General features: G+C 31.5%; 2 protein-coding genes and 1 non-coding gene across 3 annotated transcripts; all 3 read right to left on the bottom strand.

Moving 5' to 3' along the window:
• Window positions 1-112: 112 nt before the first annotated feature.
• On the bottom strand, window positions 113-2,661 carry LOC108216280 (phosphatidylinositol 4-phosphate 5-kinase 9). Its single transcript, XM_017388994.2, has 3 exons — window positions 1,525-2,661; window positions 690-918; window positions 113-468 (listed from the first exon to the last, which is right to left on the bottom strand). The coding sequence occupies exons 1-3, from the start codon at window positions 2,391-2,393 to the stop codon at window positions 304-306; spliced, it is 1,263 nt and encodes a 420-aa protein (XP_017244483.1). The 5' UTR covers window positions 2,394-2,661; the 3' UTR covers window positions 113-303.
• A 12,701-nt stretch (window positions 2,662-15,362) lies between these two features.
• TRNAR-CCU (transfer RNA arginine (anticodon CCU)) lies at window positions 15,363-15,435 on the bottom strand. Its single transcript has one exon. It is a non-coding gene; the product is annotated as a tRNA-Arg (tRNA).
• Window positions 15,436-21,320: 5,885 nt separating this feature from the next.
• LOC108218059 (protein NODULATION SIGNALING PATHWAY 2) lies at window positions 21,321-23,282 on the bottom strand. Its single transcript, XM_017390983.2, has one exon. The coding sequence runs from the start codon at window positions 23,103-23,105 to the stop codon at window positions 21,579-21,581; it is 1,527 nt and encodes a 508-aa protein (XP_017246472.1). The 5' UTR covers window positions 23,106-23,282; the 3' UTR covers window positions 21,321-21,578.
• Between the last annotated feature and the right edge of the window lie 2,974 nt (window positions 23,283-26,256).

The raw sequence follows: 26,256 nt of genomic DNA, 5'->3' as shown, positions 1-26,256 counted from the left end.
TTTAAGTTGTAACAAGCTGGCAAGATGTCGTTTTGGCAAAACAGCACACAATTATTGATGAATATATTGGACGCACGCCAAGAACTTAACCATAGTTTTGGTAGACAGGATAGGGATAAAGAACTCTTAAACTCTTTACTTGATGTACATATTAGTTTATATACAGATTACATTGTGGTTAACCAAACCTCAAATGTACTCTTCTCAACCTCTGGTAAGCTTTTGCTTTACCGGGGCGGCGTTCAACTTTCACAGTACATACTAATTAAGTAAAATTTACACTTCAAACAATACGTTTGAATTCTACAGGTCAGTGTCACAAAATTTGCCATCGACGTTGTTTTGAATTGCTTTAACAGCGGCAACTCTTGCAGCAGTAGCAGCTCTGTTTGCGGCTGTAACTGCATGATTTACGTGATCATCAACCTGGCGTAAGCGGATCGCGCTCTCGGCTGTTTTTCTAGCAGCCTGCAACATCAACAATAGAAAAGGCGGAAAACGTCAAGGCGCTACTTTTGGATAAACCATATAACGACAAGCGACTATACAGGAAATGAAGTCATTTCCCTAAATATGATTTCCAAATTACGTACAAATTAGCATTGGTCTAAAAAGTATATAATTGTGTAAATCGATATATACAATAGCCTCTTAGAGTTTTGGAATGATGTGTATGGGAAAGAAATTACCTGAACTGCTCTAAGGGTGGCGTCAGTTAGAGGGGGTAACGCTGTTTTAAGGGAGCCAGAGTTCCACTCGCCACATCTTGACTCACCATTCGGAAATGTATACATTCCAAAACCTTGCTTACGACCTTCATGCCACGAACCTTCATAGCAGTGGCCATTGGCAAAGTGATAAACACCAAATCCATGAATTTTATCTCCAAAATATTCCCCAGCATATCTATCTCCATTTCTACACAATTGAATGAATATACTTAATATCTCTATGTTCCCAATCAACATTTAACACCAATCCAAAAATAGTAATCAAAATAACAATTATAACATGGCAAATAGATATGAAGAACTAAATGCCTCCATTTAAAGAGTAGATAGCTATTCGATAAACATGAACTGAATCAAGTAAAAAGCACCAAAGCATTTAGTACTAGATCAATCAGTAACACCAAACATTTCTTACTGGAAACTTAAATCACACACAGCTACTGCGAGTCATGTAACTAACCAGACCAGCAGCACAAGAGGGCAACGCGGACCTCAATTCTGCAACTAATACAGTAACTACAAACATATACATAAAACAGCTAGAGTTTGTTAAACAAATTAACACCAACTCAAAGAATCAACATGTATTCATCAATCAACTTAACCTCAACTAATTTTATTTTCAGCTTATCATTTAATACTATATAATCACTAATTCAACAATCTAACACAATTTCAAACAATCAATCACCAATCACTATTTCCACAATCTAAACACAAGTTCAAACAATCAATCACCGTAATGGCACAAGATTCAAACTTTAAAACAACAATACTCAAAACCAGAATTGACCTGAAATGGTAACATCCAAGTCCATGCTTCAGCCCAAACTTAAACTCCCCAACATAGCAACTCCCATCGGAACACGTCTGCACTCCAGTCCCATGACTCTGTCCATTAAACCACATCCCAGCATAACTATCACCGGTATAAAACCTATAAACACCATACCCATGTCTCGATCCTTGCCTGTACTGCCCCTTATATCGACTCCCCCGCGCCCAACTCTCAATCCCATACCCATCATACTTTCCATCAATCCAATCACCCTCATACCTCCCATTGACAAAGTAGTTATAAACACCACTCCCATTACACTTTCCCTTGTAAAACTCCCCTTCGTAATAATCGCCATTACTATAAAATTCAACCCCTTCTTTCACGAAATTCTCGGGCTTTAACTCGTTCCCCTTTCTCGACAAATCCAAATCACCAATAAACCACTGCACAGGCTTACTATTAGTCTTGCAAAACCCGAGTTTTCTCACATGCTCAACAAACAATTGTCTCAAAACCACACAAGTTTGTGCTATCAACTTCTTGTTTTTACCACCAATATATACAACCACAGCTATGAAAATCAACACTAATAACAAGTTCTCTGATGTGTTCATTTCATCACCGCTAGAATATATGTATATTGTGTACACGAACAGAACTACCAGAGCCATTACCGGTCCGAACCGGGTCAAACCGGGTTTGACCCGGACCCGACGTGACCCGGAACCCGGTTTATGCAACTTCTGTTCCTCTATGTCGTAATCTTGCATCTCATTTATCGAATTCAAGCTGTGTATTGATGATCGGATCGTCGGAGATGACCGGAGCAGCGACGACTGTGTTCTCGTAAGCTTCGTCGTACTCTCCATTTCTTTGTGCATGTATACGAATATATCTGTATGTATAATATTGAGTTACTGTGAGAGAATGAAGCTCTTGTACCGCCGGCAGGTAATGAGGAACTCCGGCACCGGAAAGTTCATCGGAACGGCGCGCAATACAAGCACTGTGTGTGTAATATGTATATATGTGTGTATATTAGTAGCAGTCAAGTAGGAAGAAGAGGAGAGAGAACAGAGAGAGAAAGTGAAAAGGGGAAGTTAGTTTAGAGAGAGAAAGTGGTGAGTTTGTGTTAGAGAGAGAGAGAGTGTTGTGGAACGAGTTTTAAGTACATTTATCGAGGAGGAACTAGTTGAATTCAATCTCACCCGTTGGATTAGAATCAGGCGGTGAGGGTGACAAAGTGTTTATAGCCGTTTGATAAAACTGTTTTGATGGTTTTATTTGTTTCTTATCGGGGTTAATCATAAATTCAACAAAAACTAAGAACATCTCCGGCAGCATCTTAGCTCATTCTTTATATATAATATAAAATATTGGATTCTAGTGACTTAAGATAATAATAGCTATTCTCATCTCCAACAATATTTTTTATATTCATTCCTTATATACTATTTTATTATTAAAAATTACCATTATTGCAATAGGTGAATAGAGAGAACATGTTTGTATTCAAAATTTATTATAAAATAAGATTTAGGAGAGCAGAGAGGTTAAATAAGATTTAGGAGAGGAGAAAGGTTACCTAAAGATAAGGCACAGCTAGTGGATCTTAGTGATTTAGGGAATCACTAAGAGCAACTCCAGCATCTTCCCTGTTTCATGTCCTAAGTCCAATGATAATGAATGTGACATAAATTAGTGCTCCAGCAGTGTCTTAGAGGTGCCTTAAATCACTAGGATCCTCTTTCCATGCCTTATTAATAAGGCACCACTAGCCATGCCTTATTTGATTTTTTTAATAAAAAATCATTTCTCTCTCTTATTGTAACTTATTTTCTCTCTCTTCCTTCCATCTTTTATCAATCTCTTTCCAAATTTATTATAATAATAATAATAAGGAATGAATTATAAGGATCATTGTTGGAGTTGAAATACAAAATCTTGTCCTAAATCACTAGGATTCAATATTTTATAATATTTATAAGGAAGACACCAAGACACTGCTGGAGATGCTCTAAGATACTATTGGAGTGGATTATTTTCCCATGTTCCTCATATTTTGGTTTAAGATTTCAAATAGGGAAGTTGCTGGAGTTGATCTAAATAAACTAACTTTATTCGTGAAATCATTAAATACCGTAAGACACATACACATTAAACTCCTCGTGTAGTAGCTCATATATTTGAATAAACTTTTTATTCAAATTATTAAGATCATTATACACATGAAAATCTCAAAAATGGTAGAATATTAAGTCAACAAATAACATAGTTTGATGATTTTTTTATAATTATAAACTATAATAATAAAATATTTTTACATTCATATCAGAAATTATTAAAATTAATATTGATTTAAAAGAGTAAACCGGACCATTTACTTAATCATTTCATACAGATTTTATATAATAATCACAGAAGCGAAATATCATACCTATACCAATAATCGTTTCATATAAATTTGTATTTAACAGTCATATTGATTGTGTTATATCATACAATGTACATGTATGTTGACTGTTTTTTCAACTACCATCCACTTATTTTAACTAGATTCGAAATATTATTTTATATATCAAATGAATGTGAGGTTTTATATTTATTTGAATAACTTTTTATTATAAATAATTCTTAAGTTATACGAACTACGATAAAAAATAAATTTGACAAAGTATTAATTTAGATAATAAAACGTATATATTAAAGCATTAATTTAGATAATGAATTTTAAATCAATGTTGATTTATTATACAAACTGAATTTCTTAAAATTAATATTAAAAATAACTCTAAACTCCTTCGATTAGTACACGCGAAAAGAATTTAACTTAAAACCTTTATTTTCTCATATATATGTGGGTAGAGATTTAAAGATATATCTTATCAAAAAAATTAGATATACGAAAAATTAAAGAGTTTACTGATTAACTTGTGCAGCCCCGACTTTTTTCCTTTGTTCTCATCTGCATGCATCCATGTTTTCATCTGCATGTATGTGCGGGTGCATCATGCATTTTGATGTCTATCCGTTAAGTGACGGCATATATATTCCAACTAAATGTTTTCTAGACCACCAGCAAGGCGGATCAGGACGAATTCTCGAGAATCGGGTGAACTGAAATTTTAATGATGTCTTTTCTTATAATAAGAAACAAAAAAAATTGTATTTTAAATGTATATCCGCATTATGAGTTCATGTCGATATAAATGTAAACCATGTTAAAATATAAATATGTGTTCAAATCGACCCTAATGTGTAATTATATAAATAAAATTATTATTCAATATTATATAATACACATGTAACAAATTTGGTGCTATATGAGTAATATCATGAGCGTCTCGAATCCGACGAATGAATCGAAAATGAGATCACATTGTATCTCACTTGAATGTCTCATCTATTTTTTCGAAGAGAATTTTGGTTTCAAACTCCATTCGATCAAGAGGAGTATATCATACTAAGGAGCCTTGAATAATCCACAATTTACAGTAGAAGTCGATGTTCAAGAACAATGACCCAGTTATTAGGGGCATACTCTATCACGAACTAATAACACATTATCCGAGCCTTCTAGTGAGGGCCTACTGTCAAAAGCGGGAGAAACCCCATCCATCTATTTCTTTCTTTTTTTGCCTCATATAACCACGCGAGGATAGGATGTTAAATAGGAGTTCCTATTAATTTGTTCCGCTTTGATTGTCTTACTCAATAGTCGACCTTAACTCTCGGAAAATCTCCAATGAACTCCTAAATCATTTTTCAGAACTCAACTCAAATTACTTATCTAACAACTTTGTTCGAACTCCCAAATCATTTTTCAAAACTCAACTCGAGTTACTTATCTAACAACTTTGTTCTTTTAATTCAATAATGAAACGAGTCAAATCAAGTTCCGCAACAAAAAATTATATTTGTTAGTAACCTGATATTATTTTTTATTTTTAAACCCATCTTATAATAATTCTGCAATACTCAACCATGGGAGAACTGAAATAATCGTTCCAATATTGAGAAAATCAAGATCATAACATATCATCATCTTGCTGACATAAATACTTATCACAGATATAAGAATTATTCCCGTCAGCACAATTTTCTTACAAATATGACGTAAATGGGAATTCAAATGATTAAAGAAAACATGATCATCATATTAGTGTCGAGACTATAACCAATCCAAAAAATATCCTTCTCAAAATATCGCATATTCATCATATAAAAGAGAGTATGAATATGAAATCTGTACATTCACGATCAAATGACACGAGTCATACTCTTGATAATTTAAAAATATTATCACATGTTTAATTTAAGAATCCCACACTTGAAAGAAATATATGATTATTATCAACTACTATTAAAATAAAATTAAATGTTCAATTTTAAATCTAAAATCAACAAATATTCCAACACTTTGAATAAAAGACATAGAAGTTTGTGCATTCGAACTTGTATTTTGATAAACTAATTGCATATCATAGAATTTCTTCTATCTAACGATTTGAAATTTTGTCAACAATTTCACATCCGAATTCAATTATCTTTTTCAATTATAAAAATCTAAAAGATATGGATGAACTGATAAGTATAATTCAAAAATTAAAAAGATCAATTAAATTAATATTTAAGATTGAATAATGACTTTAGAATATATTTTAAAATAGAGATGTACTAGTTTTACGTTAGTTTTAAAGAACTGAGTAGTCGTATCTGTATTAAGGATTAAGAACTATGAGGATGAATTATGTATAAATCTCATAAAATAGTAATATATGTATCATATACATTAATCTTTTCTTCTTGTTTAGTTAGAGCATCTTTATTGAGGTTGATTATAATGATCGGCTAAGTTAAAATTTTAAGTTATTATATAAAATTTGCTGAATCTGTAACACATTTTGTTCCAATGATGGTAGCTATATTAATTTGTTATATTTTAAAAATATGTTATTGTTATTTCAAATTATTATTAATATAATGTATTATTTTAATATGATACTCCATCTATCTCTCTTATTTCTTATATAATGGGTTGAGCACGTAGATTAAATAATGCTCTCTTTGTTTTGAAATATAAGTCGTTTGACTTTTTGGACATATTTTTAAATCTTTTGATCGCATGGTTAAAATCCTTATTTTTAAAATTTTTCTTTATCTAAATAAAAGTATATAATTAATATTATAATTCGAATTTTTTTTTTTTTAAAATAACAATTTTAACTAAGCGGTCAAAAGACTTAGAAGTGTGTGCCAAAAAGTCAAGCGACCTATATTTCAAAATGGAGGGAGTATGTATAAAGTAGTGGATAAGAGAAGGAAAAGTGGGTGAGTGGTGGGACTCATTGAATTTTAATGTATAGAAAAAAATAGTAGAATAAAAGTAGTGTGAAAAAGAAAGAAAAGTGGAGAAGTGATGGGTCGATTGACTATTTTTTATAAGCTTTGAGATGGAAAGAATTGATGAGACATAGACATTCAAAAAGGAAATTGTAAGAAATGGTTAGGACGGAGGGGGTAAATGATGACGCGACATTTGCTATGGTATTTGACAAATGTAATCATTCAAGGGAGTTTAGTTAAAATAAACATCGGAAGAGTATGATTGGAGTGCGATCTTTCCAACAGATTATCTATATTTTTTATTTTTTATGCCAACTTGTTTTCTTATTTAAGAGTTTTTTTTTATATAGTTGAAGTTGCTCTTGCAGGGAAGAATCAGACTAGCTGGATTAATATGAAATGATTTCAATAGAGAAACAGTGAAAGATTAGTAATTGATTAATACTTGACACACAATTATTTGTATTATTTGTCTGTCATTGTTGATTTAATTCTGAAAAATGCCTATTTATATAATAATAAGTCAGGAGTTGGTTGAAAATCAGAAATAAAAATAAGGCAAAAACTGACTTAAAATCAGATTAGTTTGAGGTAATTTTTTTATTGACTTATTATTTTTTTTTTGAATTTTTTTATATAGATTACCCCTAAGTTGTAATTTACACATAAATCATTTTATTTTCTTATTATATTTTTAATAACTTATAAATCATAAATAAGTCAAAATTATTCAAACAGACATTTTAACCTCCAAGATTATCATATAAGTCAATTTAAGTCAAGCTCAATCAAACGGCCTCTATGTCATATAATATTTAAATATTAGTTTGATGTCTAGAATGTCAAAGTTTCCATCATCTCCAAGTGGCGATGTCAAAATAATTTGATTTTAAAGCTAAATTTTAGGATGGGATAATGTCAGTTTCATATATATGGTGGTTAGCAGAAATTTTATCTTTGTTCAAATTGGTGATGATATGATTATTCCTCGACTCTGCTTGTCCTCACAATCACACACCTCAACATAAGATACATGGCTGCGTCTTTTATAGCCTTTAATTAATGTTTTATGTCAGTTCTTTGTAATCCTTCATTTCCCACTCTAACTAATGTTTACTTCACTTGAAAAATTGTTATTCGGGGTGAGTAACAAATGTGGGATAAATCATTATAAATGTTCGGAAGACAACATTTAGCAACAAAAAACGAGTAACATGCATGATTCTGGGTTAGTTATTCATCTTTCAAATTCAGACACCATTACTAAACAGACATTCCAGGTTTCTCACACGTAAATTTCAGCATACACAAGTAAGGAGACACAGGCAAAAGACTCAGGTTTCCAAACTGTGAAACCTTCCATCAGCCTAGACAGTGGCGGGACAAATCAATCCGGGGCTTAGTGTGAAATCTCAAAAATTGACACTTAAATAATATTTCGATACAAAATTTAAATATTTTTTTAAAGAAAGATAAACTATCGTAACACATTAACACATCATAATTAAGAAATATACTCTGAAATCTTATTTAGAGATATTTTCTTGCATATAAGGTCAACAAGACAACAACCATCTTTTTTAGAATGTATGGTTAAAAATTTATCTGTTATCACATATGTCAGGTTCGACTCTAATTCATCCCGATCTAATTCATCCCGACCGAAAAAGAGAAATTAACTCATTAACTTATGTAGTTAAAATTTTGTCGCCAACCAATGTCGGGTTAAACTTGATAATAATTTCATAATGAGTAACTAGTTTTTTTCTAAAAGCACATAAATAAATAGAAATAGAAATTTGAAGTCTTCATTTTCGTGGACTTGTGCGGTCGCTCACCCGCTCCCTCGGTGCGTCCCTTGAGCCCTCAAGAGTATTATTAACCCTGAACCCACAAACTAATTGTACAGGACTACTCAAATCTTCATGCATCAATGTCACATAGGAGTGATTGTTTAAGCCTTAGCTTTTAAAAGAGACTGCTACACATTTTATAGGCTTTGTGTTTGTGTTACTACTTCAATTCATCTGTCATTCTCTACTATCTGAACCTGAACCACACTTGAAGAAACAGCCAAGTTCAACTATTAGACAAGAAGCAGGACCAGCTCTCCTCCTTAAATGCAATCAAATAATAATGTAATGTACTCCATTTATTTCAGGACAATATTTCACCTACAAACATACTTGAAATTCAAAACACCCCTACTTAATCTTGTAAAAAGATGAAATACACTGTTTTTTGTCAATTATCTTCAACCGACCTTTTGATTTTCTTGTTGTTGTGAAGCCAAATGTTTGCAGCTAAAGTGTTATTCGCTTTCTCAATTATTTCAATTATTTAATTCCAATTGCCCCTTTATTAGAAAAATGGCATCTTCTTGCATAAAAGCTGAATGACCACTTGCTTGCTCTTGTAAATTCATGGAAATTTCCTACACTACACTCTGTCTCTTTTTCTTTTTTACTAACTTCATTCAAATAATTTAACTGCGAATTGACTTTATTGCTTTACTGACTCCTAATAGAAAAATATGAATATCCACCTCTCCTGCTTTTCAAGCCAGCAATTTCTTACTATAAATACTTTATAGTTATTCAAAAGTTCAAAGTACAAATACTTTCGGCTCTATATTTGAATGGCAGGTTTAAATTCTCATTTCATCGATTCGTTTGAAAAACGGACTCCAAAAAGGATTTCATAAATTAAACAATGGCTGCTCAAAAAATTGGCTGACTTCCCCACCTTCGGGAATTTGAAATTAATGAGCTCCTAGTTTGAGCCTTTTCAATATAGGAGACGAGTAGTAGTATTTTCTTTATAGTAAAACATATTATTGATAATAGGTGACTAATTATATTCACTCCAATGAAATGATGGAGAATGAAATAAAATTTGTGTACTACACCGTAAGTGACTAAGAAAAGGAACATAATTTTTCATTCTTAAATCACCCACCTGTTTCGTAAATAATTTTCATTCAATTAGATAACATATTTTTCTAAATTTTATCATTGAAAAATTTTAATTCACTTATATTAATTCATTATTTTTTATATTTTCTTCTTTCTCCACAAAATTTGATTATAATTTTACATTCCACTCTCTCTAGGCGAGGGAACACAACTGTGAAGATCGGTGTTATATTTAAAGACCCAATATATCCATCACAAAATACTTTATTATATAGAACTAGCATAAAAGCCCGTGCAAGGCACGGGACTTCAACTTAATCATATTTTTAAATGAATAATTTGTTTTATTTATAATAATAATAAATTTTAATTTAATTATTTTTTTTATTTTTAAATTATACTCCCTCGTGCCTCTTAATTCTTAACATTGGAGGATGGGAGTGTGACACGCACTTTAATGTTCCTATAAAGTATAGTTCTATAAATTTTTGAAATTTTTTTCCTCGAATAAAAATTTAATGCTTAATTTTTATTTAGAAATAAAAAAATTTTAGAAAAATGTTATAGAGTTATACTTTATAGGCGCATTAAAGTGTGTGTCGAGAATTGCAAAAAAAATGTTACGAAATGAGAGGGACAGCAGGAGTACCTTCTCAGTTCATGTATTTTGATGGATTCATAATTCAAATGCTTAATTGATTAAAGAATTAAAATATTATTTATAAACTAATTTTTTATTTTCAAAACTTTATTGCATTTTATATTGAATATATATATTTTGTAATAATTATTTCATTATTTAAAATATATTATATCATATTTATAATTTTAACATGGACATCTTTATTGTTAAAGCTATAATTTAAAAATAATTGGGTCCCTTGTAAAAAAAAAGGTTATCGTACTAATAAACTGATATACGAAACACAATTACACATCTATAAGGTATATATCATTCTTCTCGATCATTAACTATAATTATAAACAACGACTTCATCAGCACACTACTTCTAATTGTTTGCAATACTTGTTTTAATATATATTTCATTCCAACTTATTTTTTTAATCATAATAAAATATCTCATATCGTGATAGTCTGTATGATGTGAGGTTGGACATCAACTTCAGTGGACCTAACCTAAGCATTCATTAAAAGACCTTGTGATCTTGTACTATAACATCAGCTTCATTGGACCCAACTTTAAAATTGAAACATCAATGTTCGGTTTTATAATATCATTCTGAATTTATCATTAGAATGTGTAAACGGAGAGATATCTACGTACGTAAATCATCATTGAATCAGCAACGTTACTTGCTAAAGATTGTTTATCAATACAAATTACTCGCTACTCATTACAAATGTGACATAACATCTATCAAATCATCACAATATTTTTCTTATAACATTTCACAATTCAAGCTAACAAATTTGGAAAGTAAGAATCATAATATTTTTTCTTATTCTTTTTATTTTTCTAGTTTAACTTTACACTAACCACACATGAGAAGTCAAAAGTAAATCAGATGGATATTGATTTTGAGTAATTTTTTGGATCTCTGTTTTGTTTGTATATATTCTGATACTTAAATGTTGTAAGATGATGGACCTTATTGATATCTCGAAATTCATATAAATTGAATCTATCAATATTTTTCTAAAAACTTGTACATTCTTTACGTATATTACATAAAAAATACTATAATTTATAAAAATTATCTTTATTAGTTAAATAATAAATATTTTAACCTAATGTGCTTTCGGTTATCTAGATTTTACTATAACCGATTATATCAATCATAATTTTAATTCACCAAAAATCTGTTTTTGCAAAATTAATTAGCCAAAATTATTTAACATTTGTCAAAATTGGTTTCAAAAAAAAAAAACATTTGTCAAAATTAATTAAATAATGACATTATTATAAATGGGTGATTAATGAGTGTAATAAATACAATTAATATAAGTATAACTAACATAAGTATGTAATTATTCAAAGGTATTTAATAGTTTAAATGTAATAAAGGTATTAATTAATGGCATTTTGGTAATTATGAGATAAATAGGGTTATATTCGACTTTTCACAGCCATTTTTTTGATAACTTTTGCCCTTGGTTGCCTTATTATATATATAAGTAGATTTAATATATATATATATATATATATAATCGTCGGTATCTCCAATAAAACAATCTTATTCATATATAACCCTTCCTCGCAGCAATAAGTCATATTTCTACAATATAACTTATCTTATACCGTTGAACTTCGATTAAATAATAATCGATAAAGTAATATCCTTATTAAAGTAATATTTTTTTTTCTAGTCTCAATATAATATTAATAGTGTATTTTTTTTTTGCTAAGTATAAATAGTGTATTTTTACTTTATAAAATAATAAACTTGATAAAATAATTTTTTTCGTTGGTACCAACGTTATTACTTTAAAGAGGTTTAATTGTAGAGAGTTTAGCGACTACGATCATGGTTGTTTTATCAAATTATAACTAAATTTTTCAATCAAAATTTTATTATTTCACTATAATACATAATAACTTTTAATATATGACAGTATAAGAAAAATACTTATTCTTAGTTTTGGTCACACTTTTAGCTGAGAACATAAATCTTTATCATTATATTTTAAAGTTTATTTAATGCAGAAGATTATATATTACAATAATAATAATTAGTATTTTATATTTTGAATAAAGGCCCGTGCCCGCGCCTGTGACACCGCCCACCAGCCTACACGACAGCGATGTTTGAAATCTACCCCCAAATTCAAATATATGAAGCCCATGGCCCAGCTCAAAACCAGGGCACCTGGTCATCCTGCCCTAAAAAGGAGATGGTTCTTTTATGGGCCGAGAACCTACCGGTTGAAATTGTCCAACTGATAAATATCTAGAACAATTTGAGTCTCCAGCATTTTGCAGTTATGGTCCAACTTGAGTTTAGTCTCCTAAGACCATCTCCAACCCATAACATCAAAATGGTGTAATTTTAACACCATTTTGGTGTGAAAATTACACCATTTTAAATTTTCACTCCAACCCATTAACACCATATCTACACTAAAAAGAATCTTTTTACATCTAAAATGAATATTCTCCACTTTTTAAATTATTTATATCAATATTTATCAATATCATTGCTTAACATAGAATTTTAGCAAGTTAACTAAACAAGGATCTCAAATAATTATAAATTCATCAACCAATTCAAGAGAACAACTTAATTATTTAATTTTTTATACAAGAATATGAATTTATTGAAATTTTGGAATAAATAAAAAATGTGAATTAAATAGTATAGGAAGAAAATTTATAATGATTATGATTGAAAAATAAAAACATAAGATAAAATAAGTGTATTGAGACATAGAAGGAATAAATTTGTTTTGTCTCATAAATGTGAGGGCATAGTAGGAATTTTTAAGAACTCCAAATTTGGTGTAAAAATTACACCAAATGAATACTTGACACCAAATTTGGGGTCAACCAATTCATTTGGTGTAATTTTAACACCATTTTGGTGTTGCATTGGAGTGACTTTTACATCAAAAGTGACACTATTTTGGTGTTTTGGTGTTGGGTTGGAGATGCTCTAACCCTGTAAAAAATACTCTCTCGCCATTTTCTTGTTTTTACAAAAACTTCCAAAAATTTTGACTACTTATTTATAATACTTATTCATATTTTTTAATAAAAATGTATAATAATTATTCAAATTCATAAAAAAAATTAAAATTAATAATATATAATATATAATCAAATCACCTAAAAGCGTGTGAGAAAATGAATGAACCATAAAAGAAAACAAAAACGATGCAACTTATAGTACTACTAATAGTTAAACTTTACAATTTAGTACCAAAACTCACCGTAAGAAACTGCGAAAAAACGTGTTTTGCAAAGAAATGTCGGAAAGAATGGTATTTCCTCAGTCCATGGAGTTGTATACATTAATGAACGACCATGCCATACACACGTTAATGTTCTTCTAAAATATAATTTTTCAAAAAAATTTAAAATGTAAATTATAAAAGTACATTTATAAGAATATTAAAATATATATGAAGTAGTGGAAATAAAATGCATAGAATCAAACGGTGAAAACACCATAAAAACTAACAAAAAGGTGATTATGCTACTTATGCCGCTGGATATTAAATACGCAAGCTAATTGCGAAAGATGAATCACGAGTTTCTCACGCTCCTGTAATTAGCATCTCAAATGTTGTTTGTTCGCTAGATTATATATAATAAAATTTGTCTTTAAGACAATATCTTCTGATGAGATTGATTATAATTTAAAAACAATATATTATTCTTATTTCAAATTACTATAAATAAATTATATTATATAACTATGATATTTAATATATGACCGAAAATCTTGCAATGGTCTATAAAAGTTTGCAAAATATAACGAATATGAATTTTTTTTTTTTAAAGGAAATTAACCCACTGAAATGTCCAATTTGTTAGGGCTATTCATATTTTCTATTAATGATGTGTCAACTATAAACCTTTTACTAAGCAGTCACCACATGCTCTAACATCTTTTTGCTAAGGGTTTTGTCAAGCGTCCGAGATGCCCTTGTTACACGTAAAACATCACAACTATCTGGAGCAGGTTTAGCTAATCAGTTTATTTATTAGTAGAAATGGTCCAAAGTTCTTCTGAAAACGAATTTCCTTCCAAATGAAAAAACCGGAAAAAGCCTAGTTAAACGTTTTCAACCATTGCTCCTACCACAATAGCTCACTACTGGATCGAATGTTGGCATGTTTGAACTTCCAAAGGTTAATTCTTGAATGATCAGTAGAAGTCTGGCCAGCCAGATGCATATTCTCACTTTTACATTTGCCTGAGTTATAGGATCTGTCAAATCCCAGATACTTGAAGCTTTTGACACAATTAATTTTTGCGGAAAAAGTGTTACACAATCCTTGACCGTTCCTCTTTCATTCCCTCAACTGCACTTCCAAGAGTTCCCTTTCTCGCGGATCGCAAATCTTAAAATACTTTTACCATCTTCCTTGGGTAAAAAAGAAAGGTTATTGGAATAATTGCAACGATAAGTTCCCACATCATTGATCAAATTAACAGATGTGCAAAATTTTAATATCATCTACCAGGCCAAAAGGGGTGTGATTTACAAATACTGACTATGTTTCACTTAATCAATCAATCCTCTGAAAACTTCTTACTACAAAGTTAATCCCTCTTGAGCTTCTCATAGCAGCAACCTGAGGTCTTAACTTATAAAGGCTGTAGCAGACACTGGCGTGGAAGTGCCACAAGTGACTAATTGTGACACGAATGAGCTTGCCTTATATACCACGTTAGTTGAAAGGATTAAATAGCCCATCTATAGTGAAAAGCCATTCCTAGAGATCACTTGAGTATCTTAGTGAGAACCTTGAAAGAGAAAAGCTATTGTTATGTATAAGAAAAGGTGACAGAAGGGGCAATGAGGAAAACACCACATACAATCACAGATAGTCGCATTCTGCAAAAATATATTTCTAACATCAGAAGTTTCATTCCAACATACAATTCAAAAGCAAAATAGAGCGCGCCAGGAAGGGGTCGAACCTTCGACTTTCTGCTTAGGAAACAGACGCTCTATCCACTGAGCTACAGGCGCCTTATGTTTAAATTTGGTACCTCTTATTATACAATCGTTTCTTACTCATGATCAATATGCAGTTTCTCTATTGAGATTTGAGGGTCATGTTCATTAATGAAAAACATCAAGAAGCATTGTATATGTATCAGCCTCTCTGCCTCTGTGATTCCGTCCCATCATTTTCTCTGTTCCGAACCATGAAAATTGTTACTGCCTCTGCCCAAAACACACCGTCACGTTTACACATATTGGTGGCCTATTTCCCATCTAGTGTCATGAACTCAAGACATATTTCATAAGCTAAAACTAAAAAAAGTTAAGAACAATGACATAACAAGGCAAGGAAAGGGGTGCATTTGAACTATTCCAATCTCTACATGTTGAAAAGAAACCCCCCTTTAAAATCACACTCAACTTTGCTCTAGGTATCATATTTTTGACAATGCTTCACCTCTCTTTCCTGCCAAGGATGCCTTGATGTAATTTCAACAATAGGCGCTTCATAGAAGTAATTTACTATCAATGTCAAGTAATTTAGTACATTGATCAACAGGGAAGAGAAAATATTAGGTTACCTGACACATTAGACCTTAGTATAGGAACACAATAAGCATAAGACAGGAGTTCCGGTATTACTACCTCCCATTCTCAAATAAAGATAAATGTTGCACATAAAAGAAAAAACAAAACAAATATCATCTGGCGAATGCTCTTGCTATCAAGTGAAAAATAAGAAATGCCAACCTAACGGACCTGAAAGGCTGAAACTAGTCCATTTGTAATTTAGCTAAATGCATGAAATTTGATACTGCGCCTATGACTATCCGCAACTTGCAACTTTTGATCTCTCTAACTGGTGATTTACATGATCCGATTCTTGTGAGCTGCTTGTCACAAACGCGTTAATCGAGTTGTTTGATGATACTCCAGTACATTATAATTACAAGTTTACAACTTAAGAAAGTATTAGGAAATCTCATATTAAGAAGGATACATGAAAGGAGATTTTTACATGCCAAAGAATGAGTTTCTTGTTAGATAAAATTATGAGAAACAAAATGAACGGCCAGCGCCCTATGCATCACAGCCACAAAACACTTCTGGAACAGAAACTCATTATGAGAAAACGTTTGAACTAGGGGGATGAATCAGGAATTACCAAAATCAAATCGAGTGTAAGTGTAGTACAAAAAGTTTAATCAAAACTCGAGATTATTCACAAATATTCAGAAAAATATTATGTCTTATTGTAGTAAACATGCCTAGCTACATCAAAAAATCTAACTTCCAAACATGCCTACATCAAAAAATCGTAACAGACCAATTTTTTTATGCAAATTCAAGTTGTAAAGTATTGATTTTATAATAATATTAATTCTTTATATAATATTAATGGTAGAGATGAATTGACTGTTTTTGTTTAAAAATGAATGATCCAAATCATTAAATCATATGAAAATCTGTATATATCAATTTATTCTTTATTAGATATTCAAATTCGTACCCTTGAATTTTTATAGAGAACTTTTCTAATGTAATCTTTGCGTTCTCTCTTTTCACAATCTAAAACCGAGGCCCATTCTTAACTAAAAAGTGTACGTAATCCCGTTACTTCGCAGCCCATTGAAGATTGAACTGCATGAACTCCAACCTTCCTGTTTTGTTAGAAATTGCAGCCGCGTCAGTTAGGTTGGTTCTTATTTACAGCAATCTTAACAGCAAATTGGGGGGCAGTGAGGGCACCATTCAAGTCGCCGAGCTGGGTCGGTAACTGAATTGAAAGTAAAATCGGTTATAAAGAGAGCATCCCGATTCATAGAATACCCTCCATTCGTTAATTTATTTGATATTTATTTTTTATTATATTAATATATTCAACATACAATATTTTTTCTTATATGGGTACTTTGACACACAATTTAAAATTTTAATAAATGTCGTCGCATAAATTATTATCTTACAAATTTTTTAAAATAAAAATTTAAGGTTTATATATAATTTTTAAAATATCAATTATAAAATTAGATTTTATATACACGTACCAAGAAATGTTAGAAAACCACATAAGAGGGCAATTAATATCTCAAAACTGTCGTGCATATCTCATAACCTCTAACGGTGGGTAAAGATGGAGACATACTCCTTAAACAAATCTGTGCTTACTGTATCCTTGCATCACTTCAAAAAGTTGAATGGGGCTATCATTGTTGACCTTGTTTTCTAATCACGTTGCCTAATATAAACAAATTGAGTGTGTTCTAGATAACATCACCAAGCATCTTTTGCTCTTTAAAAATCACAATTTCTTGTTTTCTCAAAGCAAATACTTACTATAATAAACGTCATTAGTGGTGGACAAATAGTTTTGAAAGCTCCATTTGAGTAATCCTCAACATGCTTACAAGATAATCCCAAATTAAGGAGAGGGATTTGCCACCCACCGTCCGAACTTGCCCCATGCTGGGACTTTAGGAGTTGCAAGCTTAAAATCTTAAATAGATTGTTAATTACAGTCGCGGCTTACTTAATTATTACACTTCAAATAAAACTATTAGGCTAAGTTGTTAGGAGTAGCAGTACTATGTATGACTTGCGAGTAAATTAAGTTACATTGCAGGAGGCATGCATGTGTATAAACTACAAACAAGCATGTATACATACAGTATATTATAAGCACGCCAAAGACGAAGGAGCCAAGGGAGCTGTACATAGTTTCTGGCTATTTTACCGGAGTCAGCAACGATCGCCGTAATGAGAACACTCACTGACAATTGCCCAGAAAAATGAGTCATCTGCTCATATATTTAAATTTCAGTACTCCACGCGCGTGTTTTTTTTACAATTTCTACGGTCACGTTTATTATTACTGATATATTTTAGAGTTTAGACGTAATTAAATTTTGGACTGAGTTTAACTTTTTTTTATTTTATTTAGATTTCTCATACATATCCAAATCAAAAACAATTTTTTTAAAAAAATACAATATTTTTCAAAAAATACCAAAATTTTGAAAATATTTGCAAAAATATTGTATGCAATCCGTTGCAATCACATGCACTTGCAACCACATGTAATCTCTGTAGGGCCGATGAACTAAGTTGTATTGGTTGCAAGTTGTATTGGTTGCATCTCGTATTTTTGTAAATATTTTCAAATAATTTAGTATATTTGCAAATATTTTCAAAAAATAATAAAATCGCGAAAAAACTTAGAAAAAGTGATAGTTTTGGTAAAGTCCTTTTCTTTTTCTAATATAAATATTTCAAATACCTTAATACAATTATTTCAAAAATGTAGAAATGTTTTTGTGAAAATTATGTTTAAATTTTGTACAATTAATCATGTCAAGCTTCCTTAAAACATACAATTTAAATATTCATAAATAAAACGCAAGGAGATATTAAAAAAAATGAAGAGGGGTGTATTGTATTGAGATTTTAAAGCATTTTTTTGCATTCATGAAATCCGATGGAATTCAAATGCTGATGGATTTTTTTGGATTTTTTGGATTTCATAAAATGATGAATTTTGTGACATTCCTCAGTGTATTTTAAATTTTTTGAAATCTCACCAAAATCAATGACATTTTGAAGTATCGTGCTTAAATCCTATCAACTCTGCGACATTTGATAAGCATCCGCATAAAATCAAAATCATATACAATCCATTAAAATACATATACTAAAAATAACCTATTAAAATCCCAATCGAATACATCCCCGAGTAAAAGATAAATAACAATTATATTAATTCCAGAGTTCTTACTCTTACTTACATGTATATACCGAACCATTTTGTTGCTTTTATCTTTGCATTTAGTATATATTAATCTCATGTTCACTACGTATCTTTTTTACTAATTTTAAATTTAAAAAATTAAGTAAACATTAAAAATTTACTTATATTACTCCCTCCGTCTCAAAAGTCATTTTGACTTTTTACATGTAATTTGAGAGGTATTAAACAACGTAATTCTATATATTATTTTTTAAAATTTATTTCTTTAAATAAAAATTTAACATCTATATTTTTGTCCAGAAAAAAAATTTAAAAATAATAACATCTATATTTTTGTAAAAGCATGTCTTTTTACGCCTCAAATTACATATGAAAAGTCAAAACGACTCTTATTATGAGACATAGGGAGCATACACGATATAAATTAGTGTGTATATATATATAATAAAATTTAAAATATAATAATTACTCCTTACGTCTCGACTAGTTGTTTACGTTTAGTTTGTGCCAGAAGTTAAGAAATATGTATAAAGTAGTAGAAAAGAGAAAGAAAAGCGGATGAGTGATGAAACTCATTAATTTTTCTTATATAAAACGGAGAGAGGGTAGGAAAAGTAGTGTGAAAAAAGAGAAAAAATGAGGAAGTGGCGAGATCCATCGATTATTTTTGATAAATTTTAAAAAGAAAAGAATTGGATTGTACATGTATAAAGAAAACATTAAAGAAATGATTCGGAGGGTGGCGATATTAAATGTGGTAGTTGTATCATGCATGTGCAGTTTGACGGAGCCTAAATATAAATAATAAATTTACGGCTCAGTAATTTCAAATATTGTGATACATACTCAATCAAGTAGAATAATTTTACTTTGTTTCAAAAAAAAAGTAGAATAATTTTACTGCTCTAAATTTTATAAGGGATTTTCTGTGGTATGCCCAAGGGCACACAATAGTCCCTAACTCCAATGAAAATAACTCATTTTGATTGGTGGATGAACAATAAATGATAATGACCCCCATGCATTTACATCAACTCCACCAATCAAAACAAGCCATTTTTATAGAATTTAGTGTTATTGTCCCTAACTCCAATGAAAATAACTCATTTTGATTGGTGGATGAACAATAAATGATAATGACCCCCATGCATTTACATCAACTCCACCAATCAAAACAAACCATTTTTATAGAATTTAGTGTTTAATGTGTGCCCTTGGGCACACATTAGAAAAACCGATTTTATAAATTTCAGAATAGAAAGTTGCTGGCCATCAATCATTGTGGTCACGAACAATCAAGTGTGCTTCGAGCTCGTAATTTTCTTTAATTAATTCCGAGGGACTGCGACAAGCTATTTAAATAATGGAATACCATGTGGAGAACGACAAAAGTTGCTTTTTTCTAAAATGAAACGATTGCGATATCTCAAGTTGAATAACATATGATAAACAAGATATTTTTTTAAGTTTAAACCGAAGGGATACAAAGGAAATGACATACACGAATACTCATATAATGATAGAACATTCGAACAAAATTTCAATATTTTCGCAAAGATTAGTTTACTTGGGGGGTTTTTGAATTAAGATTGGGAATAATAAGAATGGAAGGTACAATAATAGAGGTTAACGAAAATGGTATGGAAATCCAGATGGAAATGGTAATGGTATGGAAATCCAGATGGAAATGGTAGGATTTAACTATGTAAATAGGATTCGGGTTCTCATTTCATGCAGCCAAATAAATAATCTAAACACTTATTTTTGAATTGAGGTCTGCTTTCTGTTAATCTGGTTCATTAACCATAAATGAAACACCCAAACACTTGCTGAAATCGGAAATCGGAAATTGTTGAATCTGTGAACCTTTTCAATGGTATACATGGTTTTGCACAGCATTCTCTTTGTCACATTTTTGGACAGCGTGTTTGTTTTAGTTAAAAGTTGGAATTTTTGTAGTCACAGGATAAGTGTTGTGAAGGTAAATATTGCGCTTATTGCTATACAGTTGAAACCTGAAACTTACATAGCAGTTGATATTTTTGTACATCAGGAGGACTGCAATTGTTGTTTTCTCGTTCAAGGTAATGTAGTGATCATTAGTGTAATGACAAGTTTTTTATCTGCAAGCAAAACTAAACTATAAGCTTTCAACATCAACATGTCACTGTAAATAATACTCCATTACTATCAAATAGCTTTGTACAGAGGCAATATTGCGGCTTATAAAAGAGCACTGCATAATATATACATAAGTTTCCTGAACCAGTGGAAGGGATCGTGGCTAACAAAATCAATCCAAACATCTAGCTTTGCCATAGAATGCTAAAGTAACTCAAACAAAGTACTAAAAGACTGAGCAAACTGGGACTGACACTAAACTAGTTGAACATATTATGAAAATAAACAGTTTTAAAACAATTCACAAATCCTGTTCAGGAGAGGTCCAGATAGAAGCTGAGAGAAGCCTCCGCGATTTCCATCCCAAAACAAGCTTATTGCTTGCCAATTCCTCGACTCTGTAGCCATCATTGAAGAGTCCTAACAAGAGTTTTGCTTGACAGTGGTTCGCAAAGCTTATGTTAGCTCTTTGAAATCCCATTCCGCACAAATAATTGCTTAATGAACATATTTCCGTGTCGCGATAGATCCTGTTTAATGATCCGGCAATTCGTGGTCCTAAAAAGACCCGTTCCACCAGTGCTCTAGCGCGTCCTTGCATTGGAAACCCGGCCTCAAGGGAATCGTACAAGGCCGAGTAACGGTGAAGTGATTCCATAAATCGACTTACGAATCCTCCTTCGTCGGTTGTAGGTTCGGCTTCTTCCTCTTCTTCGACCAAAGTCACTAGTCTTGGGTCTAGTGTCTTGGCTCCGGATAAAAATGAAACTACCGAATCGGGGGATCGGTAACTAAAGTGAGGCAAATGTAGCATACAATTAATTATAAGCGCCTCCCCTCTTACCAATTTCAAAGACGACGGTTTAAAACTTTCATCCGCGTCCAATTTAGATTGGTGGAATGAAAAAGGTTGGCCGATTGAAGCGGCAAAAGCTGTTAACCGTCTCCCGGTCTCCTGAACACTAGTAATGGACCTCTTACCACCACCGCCCCTGGACAAGGCCGTGATCCGGAGGTGTGGCCCCGGGGGACCATCTTTCCTCGAAACCAAGGACTGCATAAACGAGGCCCATTGAATCCCTTCCATAATATCATAGTCCACTATATGAATCCTTTTATCATTCGTCACGGCCTCTAAAATAGCTTGATTAGCCGTGAAGTGTCCGAACTTGACATAAGGCGACATATCTTGTAGCAACTGAAATGCCGCAAGTGTATCTGTAGCCTGATGTTCGTCTCGATTGTGGTAGGGGCCATTTAACAGAACATTATTATTCTTACTCCCGGTCCCTTCTAGCAAGCCCTGCAGGGCTTGCGTAAAATAAGCCGCGAGTCTTTCCATGTTAGTCCCCTGTGTTGGAGAGACTAATTCCTTGAGCCGAATCAATATCACTCGAGCCAGGTCGCGGCTCTTATTCACTCCCGTCATCGCCTCAGCCGCGGCCATCAAGAGATGGACTAGCCTCAACCCTTTGGTATCCTCAGAGTTGTTTGTGATTTCTTCAGGATCATGACTGATCATCATTAGTTCCGGTGAGGAATGCTCGTGAGGCTGCGGTGAGGGGTGCTGCTGGAGCTCTGGTGATGACTGGAGCTGGCTCAAGGATGCACTGTCATCATCCATTATTGATTCGAACAGGCCATTGAAGTCCTGGTCATGACCATTTGAAAGGGCCTCCCAGTCCATCAAAGGCGACCAATCATTCCAATTGCACAATTCATCTTCGCTAGCACTCGTGGTGGTGGTTGTGGTAGTGGTAGTTGTAGCAGTGTTACAGTAATCGGGAAAGTAAAATTCGTGGAAATCATCGTCTATAACCATTGCCATAGGGCTAGATTAGTTTGCGACGATATTATAATATATATTGAGAGAATAGAATTTCGATAACAATGAACAACAAAAGAAACAGCTGAAAGAAGAGACAATGAAGGTAGATTGTAGTTAAGTTCAAGGCAATTTATATAGACTAAGCATATTAAGTTGTAAATCATGAGGTCTAGCTAATTTCATATGAGTATATATAGAGGATACAAGTACTAATCAAGGTTTTGAAACTTAAGAGAGTGACATGGTGTCCTAAGCTAGCCATTTGACCATATTGCCCCTGATTTTGAATTTTATTAAACACAGATATTTTAATTACTATGTTCACTTATTTAATCAAACTTGAAACACCTTAACAAGTACTAGTGGTATTAGATTATATAATTAATAATACCTAAGTGGCAAATAATGTAATGCATCCAATTATGTGACAACACCATACACAAGCTACAGGGAGGTTAAGGGGTCGGATTTAGCAACAGCCAAGCTTCTAATTTGGAGCTTGCTAGGGGAAAATAATTATACATGAAGTAAATGCATTTTTTAATTAAATTACTTTGATTAAGTGGTTTAACTAAATAATTAGCAAGCTACTAGTTTTTATGCTTGACACGTGTGCATGTGAGTTGAGGTCATAATTTTAGATGCCAATTACAGTAGCTCGTTACTAGCGAATTATAGATCGTATAGAGTTGGTGCGCCTAATTTTAGAGGTTGCCTAATGTTCAGGAATGTGCTGTTTTGGATGTATAATATTGCTATACATATGGTGTGATCTTCCTGCTGTTCGTCTCGAATTCAGTTAAATTGCAGACAAAAATATTGATGAATATGACTTGTCGTTGATCTCGAATTAAGTCTAATTGTATAAATTCTTTTCTGTTATATAACTAAATTATTATGAATAAAATTCAAAAGAATAATAAAATATTTAAAAAATATTACGTTCTATTCATTTTATAACAACAAATTACAAAATTGATCATTACAACAACCGTATATATCCGCTTATAAATAACTTTTGTTAATTATATAATAAGTAAATAATAAATTTATACGTTAAGAAATAAACAAAGAAGTTACATAAATTTTATCCTACTTCAATTTTCATGCAACTTATGAGTCGGAGCAAGTAGGTATTCTGGAAATCACTAGACAGCAGTGATCTGTTATTGCTGCAAGCCTAATTGTTTTCAACTATTTGTTCTCGTAGCATTGATCTTATTTCTGTCGACAAACACAAAAAGACATAAATTTCACATTTTGGAGAATTTGTCAGGTGAGAGTCGTGAGACCTGTTGTTCAGTTATTTTTAACTGAAATTACTGCAGAAACGGCAGATTTTATGGAATATATATAATTATATATACACTCACAAATCTGGTGTGTATTTTACCGATGATGTGGCAAAATGGGCGATTTGATTCTGTAAATGTAATAACATCGAAAACATCAAAGTGAAAGGTCAGTGATGAAAAGGGCAGTTTTAGTATCAAAAGGGAATGACAACATATGTATAAACACACACTCCAGGTAATTTTGACTGGTCCATCATATATGAGATAGCTGCATCATGCAAAATGCATGCCGGCCAGACGGATTATTTGGCAACACTGTTTTATTTTTACTTGATTCTTTTTGACGAGTACAATCTCAAAGTACATATGATGCTGAATGTGATTAATGTAGGTCACTTGACAAAGCAAAATCAAGGCTATTAGTTGTTGAGACACCAGGATTATTCAAAGGACCCGCAAATTTCAGAATGAACTCAACTTTTTCTTTGGATTGTTTGCTTGATTGAATTAGCTCTCATTTTAACCTGAAAATTAACTGTTTTTTTATTAATCTTAGCTGGGGAGCACAAAAGGGTCCTCGTTGGGTTTCTCATCGGCTGATCGTAAACGTATATTATATTATTATGAGTAATTAGTATTTTGCACCTATTAGTTTGATTGTTTTTGTGATTTGGTATAGAACTTTGAATTCCAGCAAAATACATCTCATAACTTAAGAATTTCAATCATATTGTACCCGTTTAACTAATTTCTGTCAAAAACTAACGGGCAACGTTAAAAAGAAGAATGTTTTACTTTTATAACTAGCATTTTGCACACATCAACTTGTATGTTTTTTCTGACTCGGTCTCATATTTTTATATGTCGGCAAAATGCATCTCCGACTTTAAAAATTTAATCATTTTACAATATTTTAACGAATTCCCGTCAAATATTAATATTTAACGTTAAATGATATAGTTAAAACTGGATGATTTTGAGTGAAAAAAATTATAATGTGTCAAAGCGTTTCATTGTCATCTAATCCAAACAGAAAGCAACCAAACGTCCTTAGTATGATAAAATTATGAACGAGAACAGTAATTCTCTCGTCTACTTGTTATCAAACATTTCATTAGTTGTTTAGTTTTATACTTCTTCTAAACATTATTTTAAAATTTGTATAATGTAAAGCATCTTCCTTTTTGCAAGAAGCAAAAATATTCATGAAATAGGTCTAGAACGAAAACGGTCATATTTGGATTGGGTTTATTTACATCCAATTTCAAATAAATTTCGAATCTTAATAAAATCTTAAATCCAAATTTAATATCCGAATCCAAAATCATCTGAGTTATTTCAAGTACATAATTTTTATAAATAATAGAGTAAAGACCATTTTAGTTGTTACTAAAAAATAATATTTTTTTTTGTTAGTCGATCAAAAAATATTAATAATAACACACATATATATATAGTTGGGTTCCACAGAGAATAGTCCTATACGGGAGAATGAGAGTTCGGTGATCTTAACTGTTGATTTGTTTTTAATTATATGGTTAAGATTTATTTTAGATATAACCACGTATTTTAGATATAGTACATATTTATTATAGATTATGACTTACCATGTATCTCAAGAGCTTTGGGAGGCAGGTTAGTAATTCTGTTATTATGGTTATATATTAAGAATTAAATGATTCACTTAAAAAATTAAATAATTTCATTATCAAGTAATAATGAAATAAAAATATAAAAATATTTATATTATTTATCATAATTTTAAGATATCGTATATTCTAGTACGACTTGTATCACACACACATATTAATTCATCGGTTTCGATAGTTTCGAGTTCGGATTAGTGTTATGTAATA

This window comes from Daucus carota, chromosome 4, assembly GCF_001625215.2.
Source record: "Daucus carota subsp. sativus chromosome 4, DH1 v3.0, whole genome shotgun sequence".
NCBI classification, from domain to species: Eukaryota; Viridiplantae; Streptophyta; class Magnoliopsida; order Apiales; family Apiaceae; genus Daucus; species Daucus carota.
This window is presented reverse-complemented; position numbering and strand designations above follow the sequence as displayed.

What these genes read in the sequence shown, in the direction of transcription:
- LOC108216280 (XM_017388994.2), bottom strand. Translation starts at nt 2,393, where the DNA reads ATGCACAAAGAAATGGAGAGTACGACGAAGCTTACGAGAACACAGTCG. An exon ending in CTTGGATGTTACCATTTCAG is followed by an intron (nt 919 to 1,524) that starts GTCAATTCTGGT and finishes TCAATTGTGTAG; the next exon opens with AAATGGAGATAGATATGCTG. An exon ending in CCACCCTTAGAGCAGTTCAG is followed by an intron (nt 469 to 689) that starts GTAATTTCTTTC and finishes TTGATGTTGCAG; the next exon opens with GCTGCTAGAAAAACAGCCGA.
- LOC108218059 (XM_017390983.2), bottom strand. Translation starts at nt 23,105, where the DNA reads ATGGCAATGGTTATAGACGATGATTTCCACGAATTTTACTTTCCCGAT.